General features: G+C 37.6%; 2 protein-coding genes across 2 annotated transcripts; one reads left to right on the forward strand and one right to left on the reverse strand.

Annotated features, from left to right (window-relative positions):
• Window positions 1–1230: 1230 nt before the first annotated feature.
• Window positions 1231–1758, reverse strand: LOC113305015 (F-box/kelch-repeat protein At3g06240-like). The gene has a single exon (XM_026554130.1). The coding sequence runs from the start codon at window positions 1756–1758 to the stop codon at window positions 1231–1233; it is 528 nt and encodes a 175-aa protein (XP_026409915.1).
• Window positions 1759–5200: 3442 nt separating this feature from the next.
• Window positions 5201–6288, forward strand: LOC113305016 (BTB/POZ and MATH domain-containing protein 5-like). Its single transcript, XM_026554131.1, has 3 exons — window positions 5201–5583; window positions 6049–6125; window positions 6209–6288. Exons 1-3 carry the CDS (start codon window positions 5201–5203, stop codon window positions 6286–6288), a joined length of 540 nt encoding a protein of 179 aa, XP_026409916.1.
• The last annotated feature ends 17555 nt before the right edge of the window (window positions 6289–23843 follow it).

Consider the following 23843-nt stretch of genomic DNA (forward strand, 5'->3'; position numbering starts at 1 on the left):
AAGATGGGAGTAGAAAGTTTCCATATCCATGTCATCTTTTGTACTCAGAGCCGTGACAATGGGGTCATAGGATTGATTCAAACCATTACTTATTGACTGCATTTTTTCATCATTGGATACATCATATCCGGTTGCTGCAAGCTGTTCAAATAGGTTTTTAGCATCAGTTAAATATGTTTTGAGGGACTTGTTACCTTTGTTCATAGAATGGAGTTGTTTCTTGAGACTCATCATGTGAGCTCGTGTTTTTGGAGCAAAGTAGCTTTCTAGTTTATCCCATACGGCTTTGGCAGTATCCAGACCACGTACATGACACAGAACCTCCGGTGTGAGTGTTGAATTGAGCCAACCAACAATGAGAGAGTCATGTGCTTCATATTCTGTATAGAGGGGATTGATTTCATCTGAATCAGGGAGAGTTTTAGGTGGGATTGCTTTGCTGCCATCTATAAAACCAGTTAAACCATATCCTTTTAATATTGGTTTGAATTGGGTTTTCCAGAGAGAGTGGTTTGTTTCTGTGAGTTTTAGGGTGACTAGGTGATGAATCTGGATATTTCTCATGCTGTTTGTTGTGGCTGCCATTGTTGGTTTCTTTTTTTATGTTTCTTTGCGGAAGTGTGTGTTGGATCGACTCGTGATACCAACTTAGAAAAGGAATTTGGTGAATATCTTCCACACATAACCTGTGGAGATATGCTTCTTATTTATATTAGGAAAGATAATAGATTTGTTACAGATTTAGAATATATCCTAACAAACATAAGAAGAATTCAAAACTGTTTAAAGTCCTAGTTTGTAGCCTATGGACTAGAGTTATTGAGAGTCTTTGGGAAGACTTGGTGTGTTATCTTAGTCACGTACTAACACTGCGCCTTTGATCTTGGAACTCCGAAAATGCCCTTCTCCTAAAAATCAGAGTATAAATTCGTTAGAAATACAAAGACATGTGGCAGTTCCTTATTGGTCCCCCATCAAAAAATTTCTCTATAATTCACTAATAAAAAATAACAGACAAATTAATATACAAAGAAATGCATAAGATAATTGTTTAGTTACCTGAATCATAATCGACTTCGAGCTCTTCTTCTGTGATCCTTTTCCCAAAATAAGTACCCGAATTCAGTGAAACTAGACTCTCTATGTAATTCACCACATCTGTCCGATACTGTTTGTTGTTGTTATTCTCCATAGCTATCTGATATTTTTTGATGTTCTCACTAAAGACGTCTATGTTGAATTGTCAAGCAAGACAATTCTAATGCCATCATACATCAAAATCCCGTTTTTAAAAGGCAACTTCCTAAAATAAATAAGATGGGTACTTTCTAATCGAGATCGAGTAATGGAGAATCGTTTAGTCCAAGATTCTCGCACTCCATATTCCTGCATTACCCATATGTCTGTGGGGACCCAAAAGTCGTCAACTGTAACTAAGCAAAAGCAGTCATTTAACACTCCCACGGTATTCTGACTAGGCAGCGGTCTAATTTCTTCTGATACCGGCACCTCAACTAATCTGTAATTGCTAATATCAAAAGAGATTATAACTACTTCTTTCTTTTTACCAGAAGGGTAAAAGATAGAAGGAACAACTATATCTTCCGAAGTGCTTTTAGAGGCTGACCAATGAAGAGCTCCGTTAAAGAACAAACCAGGCGTCGACCACAAAATGGAACATGAAATGGGGCTGAGTTGAATGCTTTTCCATGAATCCGATCCTAATGTATAAACTTGAACTGTGAAACTACCAGCCATTTCGCAATCGGAAATTCTAACCACTTTGTAATCGTCGATGTTGCTAATGCTATCATAACCAAATCCATATCTAACTCAAGAATAACCACTATATTACGACCAAACGAAGAAATTTGCTTTAGAGGATCTACTGGTATTTTCTTAAATTCCCTAGTAGATGGATTCCATATTCAAATGTATTTTCCTTACTACAATAATGAAAGAGTGTACTACTCGTATAGCTGCTTGAGATAAGTAATAAGCAAAACAACCCATTACAAGAACCCGTAATACAAATTGCTGTGCCTACCTTAGCAGTCTCCTCATATTCGAAAGAGTTATCCTTCAGAACAGTCACACTGTGTACATATTGACTCGATAGATCCGACGACGATAATAATGAAGCGTAATCTATGGAGTATATCAAGTTCATAGGGTTCATTATATTCTGGTCGAACTCATTAAACATGAATCTGGGGTTGTTTCTTTGGATATTGAGGTGAAACTTAATAAAATTAGGGCTACATATCAGATTGCGCCAAAGTTTGAATGCTCACTTACAAGTTAGGATGGACTTCACTGGTAACCTCACGAGGATGATTGCATGGATTTCTTCCGATAGGCTTGACAGTGACAGTCTCTTTTTGTCGTGAGGATGTAGGATTCTGGTGCAGTGGCTATTAGAACCGAAGCATGGAAATTAGACTATTTTTATATAGACTTATGAAACCCTAATTCCCAAAAAAAAAAAAAAAAAAAAAACTAATTTTTATAAGTTCTTTTTATTTATTTTATATTGGATAACGATTATTACATGAAACTAGTTGGAAGCCTAACAAGCTAAGCTTCAACGACATACTACTACATTAATTGAACAGGTTGCGGTGCTAGCCTACCGACGAGTCTCATGGATAACCTAGCCAAGGGGGCGGAAGCAGATGGGGGACTGAGATTGTGTCACAAAGGGGACAAGTTAACTCTACCTTCCATGTTAATTCCTGCAATATTATGCCATTGGGACTAGAACCTGGGACCTCCTGAAGTGCATGGAACTTTGGAAAACGGGCATGACAAAAAAACTCTGCCTTAAACCTGTTGGATTTTGTGGAAAGCATGATTATTTTTTTTGAAGCATGAGGAAAGCTTGATATCTATACTTCAGACACCTTTTAGAGACAACATATTGGATAGACCTTAGACTCAACCCCTAAACATATGCAATTGTAACTCAAAAAATTTAAGAAATATAACGGCCCTCACTATTCAGAGAACAGCAGTGTCTTTTATAAGTCCATTGAGAACCAGAACCTACACTATTTTTGTTTACGGGTGGTTATAGTGAGTATGTGATCATGTATATTTATGAGGTTGCATCAATTATTCAATAAGCTTTGCTGCATTAATTTCGAACCGCTGATAGACTGACGAAACGCTTCCGTTGATAGAATTAGATATAGATGGTAATGATTTTGCAAGCAAGGGAGGTCAATCCCTGGCAGGTCAGGTAACCCCGAAAAATGAAAACGACTGGTCGAATACTGTTGGTGGCCGGGTCGGAGCAGCAGCTCGATGGATCTAGTCTGGGCGGCTGTTCCGGACTGGACGGCACCGGTAGGGCGGGATGTACTTGGCAGGGGTATCATCGGGGAAGCGGATTTAAGCGTAGATTTAAAAACGAGACGGAAAGCCGAACTGTCGGCATCGAGAAGGGTCGAGCGAAGAGTGTTCCCCTTGGCAACAAGGGCGCTGAGGCGGTCTGGCCACGCCGGCGGGACATCAAATGTCTGCAGCACTCACGGTCTAAACAGTGCGGATTAGTTCTCCCCCAAAACCACCCAACCCGAGTAAAGGGAACAAAGGGTCATTTTCATCTTTTCATCTGGTAATGAAACACCTGCTGAAGTAGGAAGAGACTAGAGGAAAAGAAGAAGAAAAAAAAGGTCGGTGGTCATAACAAGAAAACAATTGCTATGGTGATACTGATGTCGAAATAATCCGAAAAACCCAGCAAAAAAGAAAGACAACAACAGAGTGTCAGAGTGATAGTCGTGCTGCTATCTTACAATGAGACTTGAACAAAAAAATGCATCAAAACCAATTTTAAGAATGTTGTCTCAATCAACATTTTATTTCAAATTTAAATTATTTTATATTGCTTAGTCATAGATGTAAAATCGATCTTACTAAGATCAGTCGTTCTCTGAGATGCATAACTTGAGCCGGTGCAAAGCACGGGCGAGACACTAGAAGGAAACTTTGAATGGAAATTAAATATAACAAAAAATAAAGAACAGCTCACGTACTTTAGAACCTATGTTCAGCGATTGTCAAAAACTATCTTCCGCTAACATCAACACTTGATTTCACGGACTTCTTAATCCTCTGGGTGTTTGCACACACCTCCCAGCTTTCACCTCTCGTTACCCTATGATGATGCTACTTGCAGTCAGGTGCTACCCTTCTATTTATTGACTAAACTCACAACTAATTACAGAAATTCTCAGGCAATTTCCTGTACCAATATAAATTCCATATATTAGATGTTTCCGAACTGTAGATGTCGTATACAACTTCAGAAGTGACCTAAATATTCAAAGACACATCAGACCAGGCATCTATGAAAATGTATCAACGCCATTCAGATCACAGAACTTGTCTCTCGGCATAGAATAGGGTTAAGAGGAAGCTAAAAAATAAAGGTCCTCGGAAACAAGAAATAATAAAGTAATGCAAAAAACAGGGTGCTGAAGGAGAAGGAGGGTCACTAACACAGAGTATTAAGTAAAGCCTCAAGCTAATCTCCTCTACACCCAAAAACAGAGCTTGCCAGTGACCCTTGCGAGAAACTAAAGTATTTTTTATCCTTATTTGTCACATTCAAACGATAAAACAAGTGAAAAGAAAATTAAACCTTCCGAATCACGAAGCCCTTTGTTCTTCTTCTTCGACATGGCACTGCCAACTGAAAAGGAAGAGGGGAATCACACCATTTCCCTAGTCATAAACCGCATAAATATGGAGCCTTAGCTCACGTCCAAAATATAGTTGGGCCTATTTCTTCACGATGAAGCCTAGTTAGATGACCAAATTTAATCGATTACAAGAACTTCAAAAGTTAACTAAATATCCAAAGACACATCAGATCAGGCTTGTATAGAAAGTACACAAACATCAGCTTGAGTAATTAAAGCCAGGAAAGCTTCAACGGGTGTTGGCATCTACAGAAAAGTGTCTGAACTCTGCCAGACTTTCAGTTTCCACCTTAAAAATCTGCAACTCTTGTTAGATTACCCTAATAAAAAGTTCCCTCGTGGAATGTTTAGTGATATTTTTTTAAAATTTCATATTTTCGGTAAATGATTTGGGAAATTGCACTCTTGCATATTATAAATCTCCGCTTTTAACTTTTTCTTTTCTTTGTTTCACGCTTCTGGCCGCCAGCTTCAATATCTGAAGATCATATATGGCTCGGAGAGTTTACAAGTCTAATACTAATACGGATCATGTGATGTCTTCGTCGCAATCAATTCATGAGACTGTGGAAGGTTCTCATGAGTATAAAATTGAAGGATATTCTCTAGCAAAAGGAATGGGAGTTGGTAAATACATGTCTAGTGGCAAATTCACAGTTGGTGGTCATGTCTGGGCTGTACTTTTTAATCCAGACGCCAATACTGAAGATAGCAAGGATTACGTATCCGTGTACCTTGAGTTAGTAAACCCTGCTGAACAAGAAGTTAGGGCACTGTATGAATTTTCATTACTGGACCAAAGCGGGAAAAATAAATATGGTGTTCACGTTAGTCCTACAACTCCAACGACGTTTAAGACGGAAAGTCCAATATGGTACGTAATGCACCTTTGGGGGTTTTCTGACTCGTATCATGGTTCTTGAATTATGTTGAATCATTTAGCTGTTCTGAAACTAGCTTAATTATAGCTAGGATATATATAAATTATAGGCATTTAAAATTTAAATTGCACTAAACGGTTTACAGTATGAATTGCCTTGTTGTAACGAGTTAGTTGTGCTGCTTCGCACATTTAACAGCTTTAATAATCAAGATAGTAGACACAATAGTTAAAGAAAAGCAATTAGGTCTGAGTACCTTGCTCACTATAGTATCATCCAGAATGGGTTTTGTTGTACTAATAATAATTTGAATCCTTTGAGTTAGTGTATATGGAGAAAGAAACTGCTGGTAATCTACACTCCCAAGTTCCTTTTTTACTTAATTGCTCCAAAAGTCATGGATGCATAATGTGGAAGGCCTGGTGCATAATTGACGTTTTCATACTAATTAATTTCAGGGGATGTACGGAATTTATGGAGAGGTCGGACTTTGAGACCTCAAGTTATCTCAAGGATGATTGTCTGACCATTCACTGTACAGTTGGAGTAGTGCAAAATCATGTTCAAACAATGCAGACTCGTGATGGGAACGTTATGTTATTCCTGTACCTCCATCAGATATGAGTCAGAATCTCAAAGGTTTGCTGGAATCTGGAATTGGTTCTGATATTACTGTTGTAGTATTAAGATTGCGGTAAATAAGAGTTCGTTACTCGGACTTGAAAAGATTTTTAAAACAAAAATATATACAAAATTGTCACAGGATCAAGAGATACCGGGACTCAGGATTTCACCAATTCTTATACTCATGCGATTCAATTATTAATTCTAGACAATTAAAGCTTATATTGATAACAAATATCGACTCTTACTTTGCCAAAAATAGATTTTGTAAGTATTATATGTAAATCATAAGCATGATGCATCAAGAATCTCATGGATTAAGCATACATCATCAGACAAAATCACAAATAATCAATAAAATTCATAATTCCATTCATAATAGTGCAAATAGTCATAAAAGAATTAAATAAAATTACTCATGCATAAAGAATAGTTTCCTCCATCATCCCAGTATTGGGGTTTAGCTACTCATAATAATCATGTTCTCAAAATACATACTTGATGCTCAAAATATGATTAAAAGAGTGAAAAATATAAAACAGTGGTTCTGTGACCCACAAAATTCGTCCAGAAAGAAACGATACCAGTGAGCTGCAGTAAAACAACGACACCCAGATGCTGCTGTTGACGCTGCAGAAAATAAGACTGCTCTGAGCAGTCCGTTCTTCGTGTTCTTCAAGGTTTGTTAATGGCAGCAGCAGCAGCAGGTACAATTCCTGCAACTCCTCCTGCGCCTCTCTGCTTGCCTCCCAATCGACCCCTAACTCTTCATCCCCCTTTATGAGACTTGTATCCTCCTTTATATACTACCCAGATCCATAAATCTCGAGAAATATTTTTCTTTTTTTCTCCCTGCCAAGTTACGGTTTTTCTTTTCTACACGGCTGCTGACCCTTTCCAAACTCTCGTACGCGTCTTCTGTTGTTACAAAACTTTCCCAAGATATAAGGGAATCGAATAAGAGAAGATATCTTCCCTAATCCTCCACGTAATCTCCAAAATTATCTCCACAGCAGACCCGTGAAAACATCACCTCTGTTTTGCTTGATATCGACGATTCAGCCCAATATGCTCGACCCAAACGCACACATAAACCCTGTTTGGTCCACTAAAGTCCATCCCAATCGAGTTTGGCAATTGAATCTCCATAAAACACGTCCAACAATTCGAACCCTAAACTGCCAGAGTTGAAAACCAATTTCCCGCCAAAATTCTGTTTTAAACGTGAAGAAGAAGGGTGCCCCCTATCCAGCTCCGGTGTCCCTTTAGCAGCTGTCTGGAAATGGGTCACCCCTTAGTAATTCGGTTACCCCTTATCCAAAATTGAGGGTCCGTATAGTGAGTTTTCTGGGACATTTTCCGCACTTTTTCGGGGTTCCTCCGAGGTATTTCTGAGGTGCTTCCGGTACTCTATCAACGGAGGTCCAAACGCCGCATTTTCAGCCAATTTCGCCGCAAAACCTTATTCTTCTAAAAACACCTACAAATAAATAAAATAACCAAATAAGTATAGAATCGAGCACTAACACTATATACAATTGAGATATATTAGACACATAAATGCGTCTATCAAATACCCCCAAACTCATTATTTGCTAGTCCCGAGCAAATCAAAACTACAAAATAAAATCCTAACTCACTGTCGCATGCATCGTCGATTGCATTTAGCGTATGCAATAAGCCTTTAAACCCCTAGGTGGCCCTAGTGGCCGAGTTATAGTCTCGGGAGGGCTTACCAGAGATATACCCACAAAACCTGTAATCCAGACCTTAGCTATCTACGCAGAACCTTGGAAGGCACTAAAGAATCTCCTTGGTTGGCATACTTATTGACTACAGGAAGAAGTACCCTGATGCGAAATTCCAATTGCTGTACACGAGTTTGCACTCAAGCATACTAAAATTCATATAAAGTGACAGAGCTCTACTCAGATAGTTGCACTATGGACATCATATTCGGAGTCAAACTAATCACATGGAAAGATTAAGAGATGGATATAGAAAAACATAGATGGTTTTGATGTTTACTAAGTGAACGGCGTTTCCCGTATCTGTCTGAAGGCCTCCGCCAAAATGAACCTATCCTAATGGATTGAGATACTAGTCTGACTAATATCAACACACTGGCATATACAAGGGTACCAGTGGTCGATAACCTAACTCTAGGTCAACACAACTGGCATATACAAGGGTACCAGTGGTCGATAACCTAACTCTAGGTCAACACAACTGGCATATACAAGGGTACCAGTGGTCGACTTTATTGAATTTATTCCTTTTGGTCAAATGGTCTGGTCTCAATTTTTTTTTCATGGTATCTCAATCACTCTAATTCACCCTAGCATTGGTAACAACTTGAATCGTGAGCCCCACCAAATCACTTAGAAACATATTTAAAAAGAAAACAACATCAAAAAAAAGAAGTGAAAAGGACTCAACGAGATATGGTGAAACTATCATGTTATTCCTAACAACTGAGCTCAGTGCTTTTATGAATAGACTCTTTAGATGTTGCCATCTAATCAGATTGGTTCCTCAACTCCTACAATCAAAATGCTTTCATCCACTTAGATTAGTTAGTGCAATCCTTAATAAGCATAAATTTCTAGTCTCTGGAGCTTATTTATTGCAACTAAGAACTTTCTCCCATACCCCCAAACTTAAATCTAACATTGTCCTCAATGTTCTACAGATGAAATTAAAATCATGAACAAGGAGAAACTGTTATCAATGAAGCAAAAGAGATAAGGAAACATATTCCCGTGTCGCATGAATATTGGGTTACCTCCCAAGAAGTACTAAGTTTAAAGTATTTAGCCAGACTAAGCAAGGATTAGTAACCACGTAGAATCATATAGTAGTAGCCGGAATAACTGTGGGTCATCTGGATCAAAAAGTGTTACCCACAAGAAGAGGAAACTGCAACATACCAAGAAGATACCGAACATACCCTTGATTAAGACAACTACATCTAGTTGTGGTTCAGGTTCAGGCTCTATAAAAGGGTCTAAATAAAAGGTTTTCATCGGTTGGATTTCCTCAAAGCTAAGATCCGGTTCAGGTATTAGAGTCTGGAAAAACTCAAGTAAGAACTTAGAAGCGCATAATAAAAGCCTGAATAACTGGGAAACCTCAAAGTCAATCAGATTTGACTCACACAACTGACCACAATGAAAGAGGTGGTTTTCCTTAAGAAAATGTGTTGACCCTAATATCCTAAAGTAATTAGGTTTAGTCTCAAAACTTAATAACCGACACATCTGAAAATCATATGTTCCCACAATTGGTTGAAAAGTTTTTGGTGGGAAAACAATGTCAATCTAGGTATCATAGCCTGGGTTAACCACATCAACCAGAGGATGGGTTTCTAACAACTGAGCTTCTCTATGGACATCATTAGGTTCGGGAAAATGTGTATGAAGATAATCTTGTAAGATGGTTGAGGCATAGATGTCAAGTCCTACAGGAGGGAACTTCCTAAGAGTTAAAGCACACGAAGAATGATAATCACCTCCAAACTTAAGAGTTTTCTGTGTCTCTAGAAAGACTAGTCACAACTTCCCTAATTTCTAGGTCATCAGATTCCTGGAAATGGTCAATTGATTCTTCTAAGTCAGGTTCATCCTCATCTCTACGAGTTCATCTTCTTCGTCTAAGACTATTGTTTCTAAATCGCTAGACTTTAAAACATTATTCTCAGAATAAACTCGTTCCTCTAAATCATTATCGGCTTTGTAAACAGGAAAAACTACATCGTCTAAAACGGTGGTATCCCTAATCAAATCCTCGTCCTTTTGAATAGGTGAATAATCATAAAAATTATTTGGATTTGAACTAGAAATAATATAATCATTATAAAGCTCAATTGGATTAATAGATTCCTGATTACTATGCCTACATATTTCAGATTCTTCATAACTACTATCCTCATCATCATAATAGTACAAAGATAATTGAACCTTATCCAAATAAGTAGTGTATTTTATTCTAGCCTCGTCCTCTAAATTAGGCAAATAATCACTATTGATATCAAGGGTAGAATTAGAAACCCTATTTTGGAAATTTAGATTATTTCGAGCAGCATTAGCCAACTGTTCATTTTCTGCCTCTAGACGTGCCTGAATTTCACTGAGCATAACACTCATACGTTTACCACTCTCGTTTATCATCTCAGAATATCGTGTACACTCTTCTTTTGAACTATTCATTGCAACTAAACATTTATACGTCCTTTCAATCCGTTGTTGGGTCTCTTCTAGAGATGGAATATGTTCAGAAATATCATAATCAGGACTAGTTTCAAAAAACGAGTAACCAGTACTACAGTGTTCATGATTTTCTTGCTCGTAAGACCAATTCGCGTGTGGATAGTAATTGGGATAACCATGGTATGAACCATAACCTTGAAAAGGTTGGCGTTCCCAACTACTATTCCCACCATGGTCATAAAAATGATGATGTCCATATTCAAATTCAGATCGATACTCATTGTATTGGCTTTTGTCATACCAGTTCGACATTCTTAATTGCAAGGGAATTCTACACAATCACAAACAAGGCTGACTCGACCAAATCAAACCTATAAAGTCTAGCAAACAACAAGCATGATGGCTCCACTTAGATTTTTTTCTAGACCAGCTTCTATTCCTTCGAAAGGGAATTCGTTACAATTTGAGCACACCCCTCTGGAATCAATCCGAGCTAATGTAAGTTGAATCGAGGCGAGGGAAGCTCAGTGGAGCTTTGATACCCAAAGCCTCACCGGTATTACAAGGAGGCGCAGTCACGCATTTAACTTACAGAAACCATCAAGAACTTTGAAGTGTGCTTAAGAAAGTAACCAATATCCTTCGAAATATTTTCCTAATAAGCGCGTTACCCTATCGGTCTCGTTCTAGTCAAGTTTTAAGCTTGGGTTCGCGTTAGGTTTCGTTTTCCTAAGGCGGGCAAGAAGGGAGCTGTGATGAAATCCGAACCCTTATCTTGTATTGGCCAGGCCTTTCCCTTTACTAGGAATTTAAAAACAGTCCAAATTCGTCCTCAATCAATGAATCACCTTAAGGAATACAGTAACTCGCTTACAGGAGATTCGCGAGTGTTTCGATGGACTTACCTCCCGTACCAGACGGGGGATGAACCGTTGAAGTCGACTCGGGCCACGACTCCTATGTCATGTACGAACCCGAGGGGCCGAGAAGATATCGTAATCGTCGTCCTTCCCTGCAAACAGTTTGTATTTAAGGATACCCTTCCGTAGGGTTTAAAAATAAAAATAAAAATGTCCAAAAGTCCAGAATAAAGTCCAAATAAAAAGTCCAAAAATTACAAAAATTATGAAAAATAAAGCCTATTTACAAATTCTAAAAAAATATATAAAAGCTATATACAAAAAAATAAATAAAAATAATAATAATAAAAAAAATTAAATCCTAAAAAAATTATGTCTTTTTTCTCTTCTCTTTTATCTTTTAGCTTTTAGCTTTAAGCTTTTTGTTCCCAAGTCCTTAGTATTCCACTTCGAACCTGTAAATCAAAGACACAAAAAGAAACGTAAAAAGGAACAAATAATAGTAAAAAAAATAAAATAAAATAATAAACCTAAAAACAAATCTATATACAAGTCCGCGTCGGCGGCGCCATTTTGTTGTAGTAATTCGATTGCGGTAAATAAGGATTCGATGCTCGGTCTTGAATAGATTTATAAACAAAAATATATACAAAATTGTCACAGGATCAAGAGATACCGGGACTCAGGATTTCACCAATTCTTATACTCATGCGATTCAATTATTAATTCTAGACAATTAAAGCTTATATTGATAACAAATATCGACTCTTACTTTGCCAAAAATAGATTTTGTAAGTATTATATGTAAATCATAAGCATGATGCATCAAGAATATCATGGATTAAGCATACATCATCAGACAAAATCACAAATAATCAATAAAATTCATAATTCCATTCATAATAGTGCAAATAGTCATAAAAGAATTAAATAAAATTACTCATGCATAAAGAATGGTTTCCTCCATCATCCCAGTATTGGGGTTTAGCTACTCATAATAATCATGTTCTCAAAATACATACTTGATGCTCAAAATATGATTAAAAGAGTGAAAAATATAAAACAGTGGTTCTGTGACCCACAAAATTCGTCCAGAAAGAAACGATACCAGTGAGCTGCAGTAAATCAACGACACCCAGATGCTGCTGTTGACGCTGCAGAAAATAAGACTGCTCTGAGCAGTCCGTTCTTCGTGTTCTTCAAGGTTTGTTAATGGCAGCAGCAGCAGCAGGTACAATTCCTGCAACTCCTCCTGCGCCTCTCTGCTGGCCTCCCAATCGACCCCTAACTCTTCATCCCCCTTTATGAGACTTGTATCCTCCTTTATATACTACCCAGATCCATAAATCTCGAGAAATATTTTTCTTTTTTTTCTCCCTGCCAAGTTACGGTTTTTCTTTTCTACACGGCTGCTGACCCTTTCCAAACTCTCGTACGCGTCTTCTGTTGTTACAAAACTTTCCCAAGATATAAGGGAATCGAATAAGAGAAGATATCTTCCCTAATCCTCCACGTAATCTCCAAAATTATCTCCACAGCAGACCCGTGAAAACATCACCTCTGTTTTGCTTGATATCGACGATTCAGCCCAATATGCTCGACCCAAACGCACACATAAACCCTGTTTGGTCCACTAAAGTCCATCCCAATCGATTTTGGCAATTGAATCTCCATAAAACACGTCCAACAATTCGAACCCTAAACTGCCAGAGTTGAAAACCAATTTCCCGCCAAAATTCTGTTTTAAACGTGAAGAAGAAGGGTGCCCCCCTATCCAGCTCCGGTGTCCCTTTAGCAGCTGTCTGGAAATGGGTCACCCCTTAGTAATTAGGTTACCCCTTATCCAAAATTGAGGGTCCGTATAGTGAGTTTTCTGGGACATTTTCCGCACTTTTTCGGGGTTCCTCCGAGGTATTTCTGAGGTGCTTCCGGTACTCTATCAACGGAGGTCCAAACGCCGCATTTTCAGCCAATTTCGCCGCAAAACCTTATTCTTCTAAAAACACCTACAAATAAATAAAATAACCAAATAAGTATAGAATCGAGCACTAACACTATATATAATTGAGATATATTAGACACATAAATGCGTCTATCAAATACCCCCAAACTTATTATTTGCTAGTCCCGAGCAAATCAAAACTACAAAATAAAATCCTAACTCACTGTCGCAGGCATCGTCGATTGCATTTAGCGTATGCAATAAGCCTTTAAACCCCTAGGTGGCCCTAGTGGCCGAGTTATAGTCTCGGGAGGGCTTACCAGAGATACACCCACAAAACCTGTACTCCAGACCTTAGCTATCTACGCAGAACCTTGGAAAGCACTAAAGAATCTCCTTGGTTGGTATACTTATTGACTACAGGAAGAAGTACCCTGATGCGAAATTCCAATTGATGTACACGAGTTTGCACTCAAGCATACTAAAATTCATATAAAGTGACAGAGCTCTACTCAGATAGTTGCACTATGGACATCATATTCGGAGTCAAACTAATCACATGGAAAGATTAAGAGATGGATATAGAAAAACATAGATGGTTTTGATGTTTACTAAGTGAACGGCGTTTCCCATATCTGTCTGAAGGCCTCCGCCAAAATGAACCTATCCTAATGGATTGAGATACTAGTCTGACTAATATCAATACACTGGCATATACAAGGGTACCAGTGGTCGATAACCTAACTCTAGGTCAACGCAGCTGGTATATACAAGGGTACCAGTGGTCGACTTTATTGAATTTATTCCTTTTGGTCAAATGGTCTGGTCTCAATTTCTTTCTTTCTTTCTTTTTTTTTTTTTTTTTTCATTTTTTTCATGGTATCTCAATCACTCTAATTCACCCTAGCATTGGTAACAACTTGAATCGTGGGCCCCACCTATCACTTAGAGAAATATAGTTTAAAAACAAAATAAAATAAAAATAGAAGTGAAAAGGACTCAACGAGATATGGTGAAACTATCATGTTATTTCTAACATCTGAGCTCTGTGCTTTTATGAATAGACTCTTTAGATGTTTCCATCTAATCAGATTGGTTCCTCAAACTCCTACAATCAAAATGCTTCCATCCACTTAGATTAGTTAGTGCAATCCTCAATAGGCATAAATTTCTAGGCTCTGGAGTTTATTTATTGCAACTAAAAAGTTTCTCCCATACCCCCAAACTTAAACCTAACATTGTCCTCAATGTTCTAAAGATAAAATTAAAAACATGAACAAGGAGAAACTATTACCATTCGAAGAAAAAGAGTTAAGGAAAGATATTACCTGGTTGCATGAGTTTGGGTTACCTCCCAAGAAGTGCTAAGTTTAAAGTCTTCAGCCAGACATAGAAAAGGTTTAGTCAACTCGAACCGTATAACAGTAGCCGGAATAACTGTGGGTCTTTAAAACCAAAAAGAGCTGACAAAAGGAAACTGCAGTAAACCAAGAAAATGTACAAAACTGGCATGCCCTTACCTAGTTTCTGGATAACTATCGCTAATTGCGGTTCAGGTTCAGGTTCTATGAAGGGGTCTAAATAGACTATTTTCCTCGGATGCATTTCCTCATAGGTATGATCCAAATTATTAGGTCCTAGAGTCTGGAAAAACTCAGATAAGAACCTGGAATCACGAAATAACCTAAATAATTTAGGATCCTCTAAGTCAATTAGGTATGACTTACATATTTGACCACAGTCAGAGTAGTGGTCATTCTGAAGCAAATGTGTCGATTCTAATTTCCTAAAGTACTTAGGCTTAGTCTTAGAACTTAATAAGTGACACATTTGAAATCTAAACGTTCCCACAGTTGGAAGAAAACTATTTGGTGGGAAAACAAAGTCAATCTGGGGATCATAGCCTGGGCAAACCACATCAACCAGAGGATGGGTTTCTAACGACTGAACTTTTTTCATGACATCATTAGGTTCGGGAAACCTAGTATGAAGATAATCTTGTAAGATGGTTGAGGCATGGATATCAAGTCCTATGTGAGGCGACTTTCTGAGAGTTAAAGGTAAAGCACTAGGAAAGTGATAATCACCCCCAAACTTAGAGTTTTCAGTGTTTCTAGTTAGACTAGCCACAATCTCCCTAATTTCTAGGTCATCAGATTCCTGAAAATGGGCAATTGATTCTTCTAAGTTGTAATCTTGCGGTGTATCCTCATTAATATCTACGAGTTCATCTAAGACTATTGTTTCTAAATCGTACGACTCTGAAACAGTATTCTCAGGGTAAAACCGTTCCTCGAAACCATCATCGATTACAGTTTCTAAATCGTTCGACTCGAAAACAGTAGTCTCAAGATAAACCGGTTCCTCTAAACCTTTATCGGCTTCGTAAACAGGAAATACTACATCGTCTAAAACGGTGGTATCCCTAATCAAATCCTCGTCCTTTTGAATAGGTGAATAATCATAAAAATTATTTGGATTTGAACTAGAAATAATATAATCACTATACAGCTCAATTGGATTACTAGACTCCTGATCACTATGCCTACATATTTCAGATTCTTCATTACTGCTATCCTCATCATCATAGTACGAAAATGATTGAACCTTATCTAAATAAGTAGTGTCTTTTATTTTAACCTCGTCCTCTAAATTAGGCAAATATTCACTATTGATATCAAGGGTAAAATTAGAAACACCATTTTGGAAATTTAGATTATTTCGAGCAAGTCTTTCGTTCGTCTCAGCCATCAACTTGAGGGATTCCTCTATAGAAAGTTCTCTTTCGTCAAAAACTAAGTTATTCATTTCTGCTAACTTACGTGTTGACTCAGCTAATTTACGTGTTGACTCTAGTAAAGAGGAATTATCAGAAGGATCATAAAAATGACTACTTTTCAATAGTTTGATTGTATCCTCTAGAGACGAAGAACTAGTACTATAATCTTCTTGCTCGTAAGACTGATGCATGTGTGGATAGTAATTGGGCTCACCAGGGTATGACCCATATCCTTCCAAAGGATGGCGTTCCCAACCACTATTCCCAACATGGTCATAAAAATGATGATGTCCATATTCAAATTCAGGTCGATACTCATTGTATTGGCTTCTATCATACCAGTTCGACATTCTTAATTGCAAGGGAATTTTACACAACCACAAACAAGGCCGACTCGACTCCACCAAAACAAACCTAAAGATTTCTAGCAAACAAAAAGCATGATGGCTCCACTTAGATTGTTTTCTAGACCAGCTTCTATTCCTTCGAAAAGGAATTCGTTACAATTTGAGCACACCCCTCTGGAATCAATCCGAGCTAATGTAAGTTGAATCGAGGCGAGGGAAGCTCAGTGGAGCTTTGATACCCAAGGCCTCACCGCTATCACAAGGCGGCGCAGTCACGCATTCAACTCACAGAAACCATCATGAACTTTGAAATGTGCTTAAAGAGCAACCAATATTTTTTGAACGAGTTTCCTATTAAGCTCGTTACCCTATTGGTCTCGTTCTATTCAAAATTTTAGGCTTAGGTTCGCGTTTGGTTTCGTTTTCCTAAGGCGGGCAAGAAGGAAACGGTGATGAAATCCGAGTCCTTATCTTGATTTGGCCAGGCCTTGCCCTTTACTAGGAAATTAAAAACATTCTGGTTCGTCCTCAAACAATTATCACCTTAAGGCAGACAGTAACCCGCTTGCAGGAGATTCGCGGGTGTTTCGATTGGACTTACCTCCCGTACCAGACGGGCGATGAACCGTTGTTGTCGACTCGGGCCACGACTCCTATGCCGTGTGCGAACCCGAGGGGCCGAGACGATATAGTAATCGTCGTCCTTCCCTGCAAACAGTTTGTATTTAATTTGTTTTTTAATTTATAACCCTTCCGTAGGGTTTTTAAAAATAATGTCCAAAGTCCAGAATAAAGTCCAAATAAAAAGTCCAAAAATTACAAAAATTATGAAAAATAAAGCCTATTTACAAATTCTAAAAAAAATATATAAAAGCTATATACAAAAATAAATAAAAATAATAATAAAAATAAAATTAAATCCTAAAAAAAAATTATGTCTTTTTTCTCTTCTCTTTTAGCTTTTAGCTTTTAGCTTTAAGCTTTTTGTTCCCAAGTCCTTAGTATTCCACTTCGAACCTGTAAATCAAAGACACAAAAAGAAACGTAAAAAGGAACAAATAATAATAAATAAATAAAAAATTAAACCTAAAAACAAATCTATATACAAGTCCCCGGCAGCGGCGCCATTTTGTTGTAGTATTAAGATTGCGGTAAATAAGAGTTCGTTACTCGGACTTGAAAAGATTTTTAAAACAAAAATATATACAAAATTGTCACAGGATCAAGAGATACCGGGACTCAGGATTTCACCAATTCTTATACTCATGCGATTCAATTATTAATTCTAGACAATTAAAGCTTATATTGATAACAAATATCGACTCTTACTTTGCCAAAAATAGATTTTGTAAGTATTATATGTAAATCATAAGCATGATGCATCAAGAATCTCATGGATTAAGCATACATCATCAGACAAAATCACAAATAATCAATAAAATTCATAATTCCATTCATAATAGTGCAAATAGTCATAAAAGAATTAAATAAAATTACTCATGCATAAAGAATAGTTTCCTCCATCATCCCAGTATTGGGGTTTAGCTACTCATAATAATCATGTTCTCAAAATACATACTTGATGCTCAAAATATGATTAAAAGAGTGAAAAATATAAAACAGTGGTTCTGTGACCCACAAAATTCGTCCAGAAAGAAACGATACCAGTGAGCTGCAGTAAAACAACGACACCCAGATGCTGTTGTTGACGCTGCAGAAAATAAGACTGCTCTGAGCAGTCCGTTCTTCGTGTTCTTCAAGGTTTGTTAATGGCAGCAGCAGCAGCAGGTACAATTCCTGCAACTCCTCCTGCGCCTCTCTGCTTGCCTCCCAATCGACCCCTAACTCTTCATCCCCCTTTATGAGACTTGTATCCTCCTTTATATACTACCCAGATCCATAAATCTCGAGAAATATTTTTCTTTTTTTCTCCCTGCCAAGTTACGGTTTTTCTTTTCTACACGGCTGCTGACCCTTTCCAAACTCTCGTACGCGTCTTCTGTTGTTACAAAACTTTCCCAAGATATAAGGGAATCGAATAAGAGAAGATATCTTCCCTAATCCTCCACGTAATCTCCAAAATTATCTCCACAGCAGACCCGTGAAAACATCACCTCTGTTTTGCTTGATATCGACGATTCAGCCCAATATGCTCGACCCAAACGCACACATAAACCCTGTTTGGTCCACTAAAGTCCATCCCAATCGAGTTTGGCAATTGAATCTCCATAAAACACGTCCAACAATTCGAACCCTAAACTGCCAGAGTTGAAAACCAATTTCCCGCCAAAATTCTGTTTTAAACGTGAATAAGAAGGGTGCCCCCCTATCCAGCTCCGGTGTCCCTTTAGCAGCTGTCTGGAAATGGGTCACCCCTTAGTAATTAGGTTACCCCTTATCCAAAATTGAGGGTCCGTATAGTGAGTTTTCTGGGACATTTTCCGCACTTTTTCGGGGTTCCTCCGAGGTATTTCTGAGGTGCTTCCGGTACTCTATCAACGGAGGTCCAAACGCCGCATTTTCAGCCAATTTCGCCGCAAAACCTTATTCTTCTAAAAACACCTACAAATAAATAAAATAACCAAATAAGTATAGAATCGAGCACTAACACTATATATAATTGAGATATATTAGACACATAAATGCGTCTATCAAATACCCCCAAACTTATTATTTGCTAGTCCCGAGCAAATCAAAACTACAAAATAAAATCCTAACTCACTGTCGCAGGCATCGTCGATTGCATTTAGCGTATGCAATAAGCCTTTAAACCCCTAGGTGGCCCTAGTGGCCGAGTTATAGTCTCGGGAGGGCTTACCAGAGATACACCCACAAAACCTGTACTCCAGACCTTAGCTATCTACGCAGAACCTTGGAAAGCACTAAAGAATCTCCTTGGTTGGTATACTTATTGACTACAGGAAGAAGTACCCTGATGCGAAATTCCAATTGATGTACACGAGTTTGCACTCAAGCATACTAAAATTCATATAAAGTGACAGAGCTCTACTCAGATAGTTGCACTATGGACATCATATTCGGAGTCAAACTAATCACATGGAAAGATTAAGAGATGGATATAGAAAAACATAGATGGTTTTGATGTTTACTAAGTGAACGGCGTTTCCCATATCTGTCTGAAGGCCTCCGCCAAAATGAACCTATCCTAATGGATTGAGATACTAGTCTGACTAATATCAATACACTGGCATATACAAGGGTACCAGTGGTCGATAACCTAACTCTAGGTCAACGCAGCTGGTATATACAAGGGTACCAGTGGTCGACTTTATTGAATTTATTCCTTTTGGTCAAATGGTCTGGTCTCAATTTCTTTCTTTCTTTCTTTTTTTTTTTTTTTTTTCATTTTTTTCATGGTATCTCAATCACTCTAATTCACCCTAGCATTGGTAACAACTTGAATCGTGGGCCCCACCTATCACTTAGAGAAATATAGTTTAAAAACAAAATAAAATAAAAATAGAAGTGAAAAGGACTCAACGAGATATGGTGAAACTATCATGTTATTTCTAACATCTGAGCTCTGTGCTTTTATGAATAGACTCTTTAGATGTTTCCATCTAATCAGATTGGTTCCTCAAACTCCTACAATCAAAATGCTTCCATCCACTTAGATTAGTTAGTGCAATCCTCAATAGGCATAATTTCTAAGCTCTGGAGTTTATTTATTGCAACTAAAAAGTTTCTCTCATACCCCCAAACTTAAACCTAACATTGTCCTCAATGTTCTAAAGATAAAATTAAAAACATGAACAAGGAGAAACTATTACCATTCGAAGCAAAAGAGTTAAGGAAAGATATTACCTGGTTGCATGAGTTTGGGTTACCTCCCAAGAAGTGCTAAGTTTAAAGTCTTCAGCCAGACATAGAAAAGGTTTAGTCAACTCGAACCGTATAACAATAGCCGAAATAACTGTGGGTCTTTAAAACCAAAAAGAGCTGACAAAAGGAAACTGCAGTGAACCAAGAAAATGTACAAGACTAGCATGCCCTTACCTAGTTTCTGGATAACTATCGCTAATTGCGGTTCAGGTTCTATGAAGGGGTCTAAATAGACTATTTTCCTTGGATGCATTTCCTCATAGGTAGGATTCAAATTATTAGGTCCTAGAGTCTGGAAAAACTCAGATAAGAACCTAGAATCACAAAATAACCTAAATAATTTAGGATCCTCTAAGTCAATTATGTATGACTTACATAGTTGACCACAGTCAGAGTAGTGGTCATTCTGAAGCAAATGTGTTGATTCTAATTTCCTAAAGTACTTAGGCTTAGTCTCAGAACTTAATAAGTGACACATTTGAAATCTATACGTTCCCACAATTGGAAGAAAACTATTTGGTGGGAAAACAAAGTCGATCTTAGTATCATAGCCTGGTCTAACCTCATCAACCAGAGGATGGGTTTCTAACAACTGAACTTCCTTATGGACATCACTAGGTTCAGGAAAACGAGTATGAAAGTAATCTTGTAAAATGGTTGAGGCATTGATGTCAAGTCCTAAGTGTGGGGACTTTCTGAGAGTTAAAGGTAAGGCACTAGGGAAGTGATAATCACCCCCAAACTTAGAGTTTTCAGTTTCTCTAGATAGACCTCGAATTATTTCTTGAATTTCCGTATCTTCAGAGTCCTTAAAATATTCAAGAGATTTTTCTAAGTTATTATCAGGTAGTGCATCTTTACTCATCTCTACGGGTCTATCTTCTTCTTCCAAGATTATTGTTTCTAAGTCGCTAGGCTCTAAAACAGTATTTTCGAAATGAACCCGTTCCTCTAACCACTATCGGCTTCGTAATCAAAAGGAAAAACTACATCGTCTAAAACGGTGGTATCCCTAATCAAATCCTCGTCCTTTTGAATAGGTGAATAATCATAAAAATCATTTGGATTTGAAGTAGAAATAATATAATCACTATAAAGCTCAATTGGATTACTAGATTCCTGATTACTATGCCTACATATTTCAGATTCTTCATCACTACTATCCTCATCATCATAATAGTACGAAGATGATTGAACCTTATCTAAATAAGTAGTGTTACCAATTATAACCTCGTTATCTTGATTATGTGAAAAAGTATTTTCATTCTCAAGGGTATTATTGGATACACTATATTGGCAATTCAAGTTATTTCGAGCAATACTTTCGTTCGTCTCTAACTCAAGTCTACGTGTCGACTCAGCTATCCTCTCAAGGGTCTCTTCCAAAGAAAGTTCCCTTAGTGTAGGATCTAAGTTTTGAGTTAATCTATTGAGGATATCTTCTACAGATTCAGTTGTTGTTGCAGTTCTTTCGTCCATAACTACATTATTCACCTCATCTAATTTATACGTCGATTCAGCTAACTGACGTGATGACTCAGCTAAATTCCTAAGAGTCTCTTCTAGAGAAGGAATAGGAACTGAAGGATCATAATAAGGACTACTTTTCAATAGTTTGATTGTATCCTCTAGAGACGAAGAACTAGTACTATAATCTTCTTGCTCGTATGACTGATGCGCGTGCGGATAGTAATTGGGATCACCATGGTATGAACCATAACCTTGAAAAGGTTGGCGTCCCCAACCACTATTCTCACTATGGTCATAATACTGATGATGTCCATATTCAAATTCAGGTCGATATTCATTGTATTGGCTTCTATCATACCAGTTCGACATTCTTAATTGCAGGGTAATTCTACACAATCACAAACAAGGCCGACTCGACTCCACCAAAACAAACCTAAATATTTCTAGCAAACAAAAAGCATGATGGCTCCACTTAGATTGTTTTCTAGACCAGCTTCTATTCTTTCGAAAAGGAATTCGTTACAATTTGAGCACACCCCTCTGGAATCAATCCGAGCTAATGTAAGTTGAATCGAGGCGAGGGAAGCTCAGTGGAGCTTTGATACCCAAGGCCTCACCGCTATCACAAGGCGGCGCAGTCACGCATTCAACTCACAGAAACCATCATGAACTTTGAAATGTGCTTAAAGAGCAACCAATATTTTTCGAACGAGTTTCCTATTAAGCTCGTTACCCTATTGGTCTCGTTCTATTCAAAATTTTAGGCTTAGGTTCGCGTTTGGTTTCGTTTTCCTAAGGCGGGCAAGAAGGAAACGGTGATGAAATCCGAGTCCTTATCTTGATTTGGCCAGGCCTTGCCCTTTACTAGGAAATTAAAAACAGTCCGGTTCGTCCTCAAACAATTATCACCTTAAGGCAGACAGTAACCCGCTTGCAGGAGATTCGCGGGTGTTTCGATTGGACTTACCTCCCGTACCAGACGGGCGATGAACCGTTGTTGTCGACTCGGGCCACGACTCCTATGCCGTGTGCGAACCCGAGGGGCCGAGACGATATAGTAATCGTCGTCCTTCCCTGCAAACAGTTTGTATTTAATTTTTTTTTAATTTATAACCCTTCCGTAGGGTTTTTAAAAATAATGTCCAAAGTCCAGAATAAAGTCCAAATAAAAAGTCCAAAAATTACAAAAATTATGAAAAAATAAAGCCTATTTACAAATTCTAAAAAAAATATATAAAAGCTATATATAAAAATAATAATAAAAATAAAATTAAATCCTAAAAAAAAATTATGTCTTTTTTCTCTTCTCTTTTAGCTTTTAGCTTTTAGCTTTAAGCTTTTTGTTCCCAAGTCCTTAGTATTCCACTTCGAACCTGTAAATCAAAGACACAAAAAGAAACGTAAAAAGGAACAAATAATAATAAATAAATAAAAAATTAAACCTAAAAACAAATCTATATACAAGTCCCCGGCAGCGGCGCCATTTTGTTGTAGTATTAAGATTGCGGTAAATAAGAGTTCGTTACTCGGACTTGAAAAGATTTTTAAAACAAAAATATATACAAAATTGTCACAGGATCAAGAGATACCGGGACTCAGGATTTCACCAATTCTTATACTCATGCGATTCAATTATTAATTCTAGACAATTAAAGCTTATATTGATAACAAATATCGACTCTTACTTTGCCAAAAATAGATTTTGTAAGTATTATATGTAAATCATAAGCATGATGCATCAAGAATCTCATGGATTAAGCATACATCATCAGACAAAATCACAAATAATCAATAAAATTCATAATTCCATTCATAATAGTGCAAATAGTCATAAAAGAATTAAATAAAATTACTCATGCATAAAGAATAGTTTCCTCCATCATCCCAGTATTGGGGTTTAGCTACTCATAATAATCATGTTCTCAAAATACATACTTGATGCTCAAAATATGATTAAAAGAGTGAAAAATATAAAACAGTGGTTCTGTGACCCACAAAATTCGTCCAGAAAGAAACGATACCAGTGAGCTGCAGTAAAACAACGACACCCAGATGCTGTTGTTGACGCTGCAGAAAATAAGACTGCTCTGAGCAGTCCGTTCTTCGTGTTCTTCAAGGTTTGTTAATGGCAGCAGCAGCAGCAGGTACAATTCCTGCAACTCCTCCTGCGCCTCTCTGCT

This window comes from Papaver somniferum, chromosome 8 (genome assembly GCF_003573695.1).
Source record: "Papaver somniferum cultivar HN1 chromosome 8, ASM357369v1, whole genome shotgun sequence".
NCBI classification, from domain to species: Eukaryota; Viridiplantae; Streptophyta; class Magnoliopsida; order Ranunculales; family Papaveraceae; genus Papaver; species Papaver somniferum.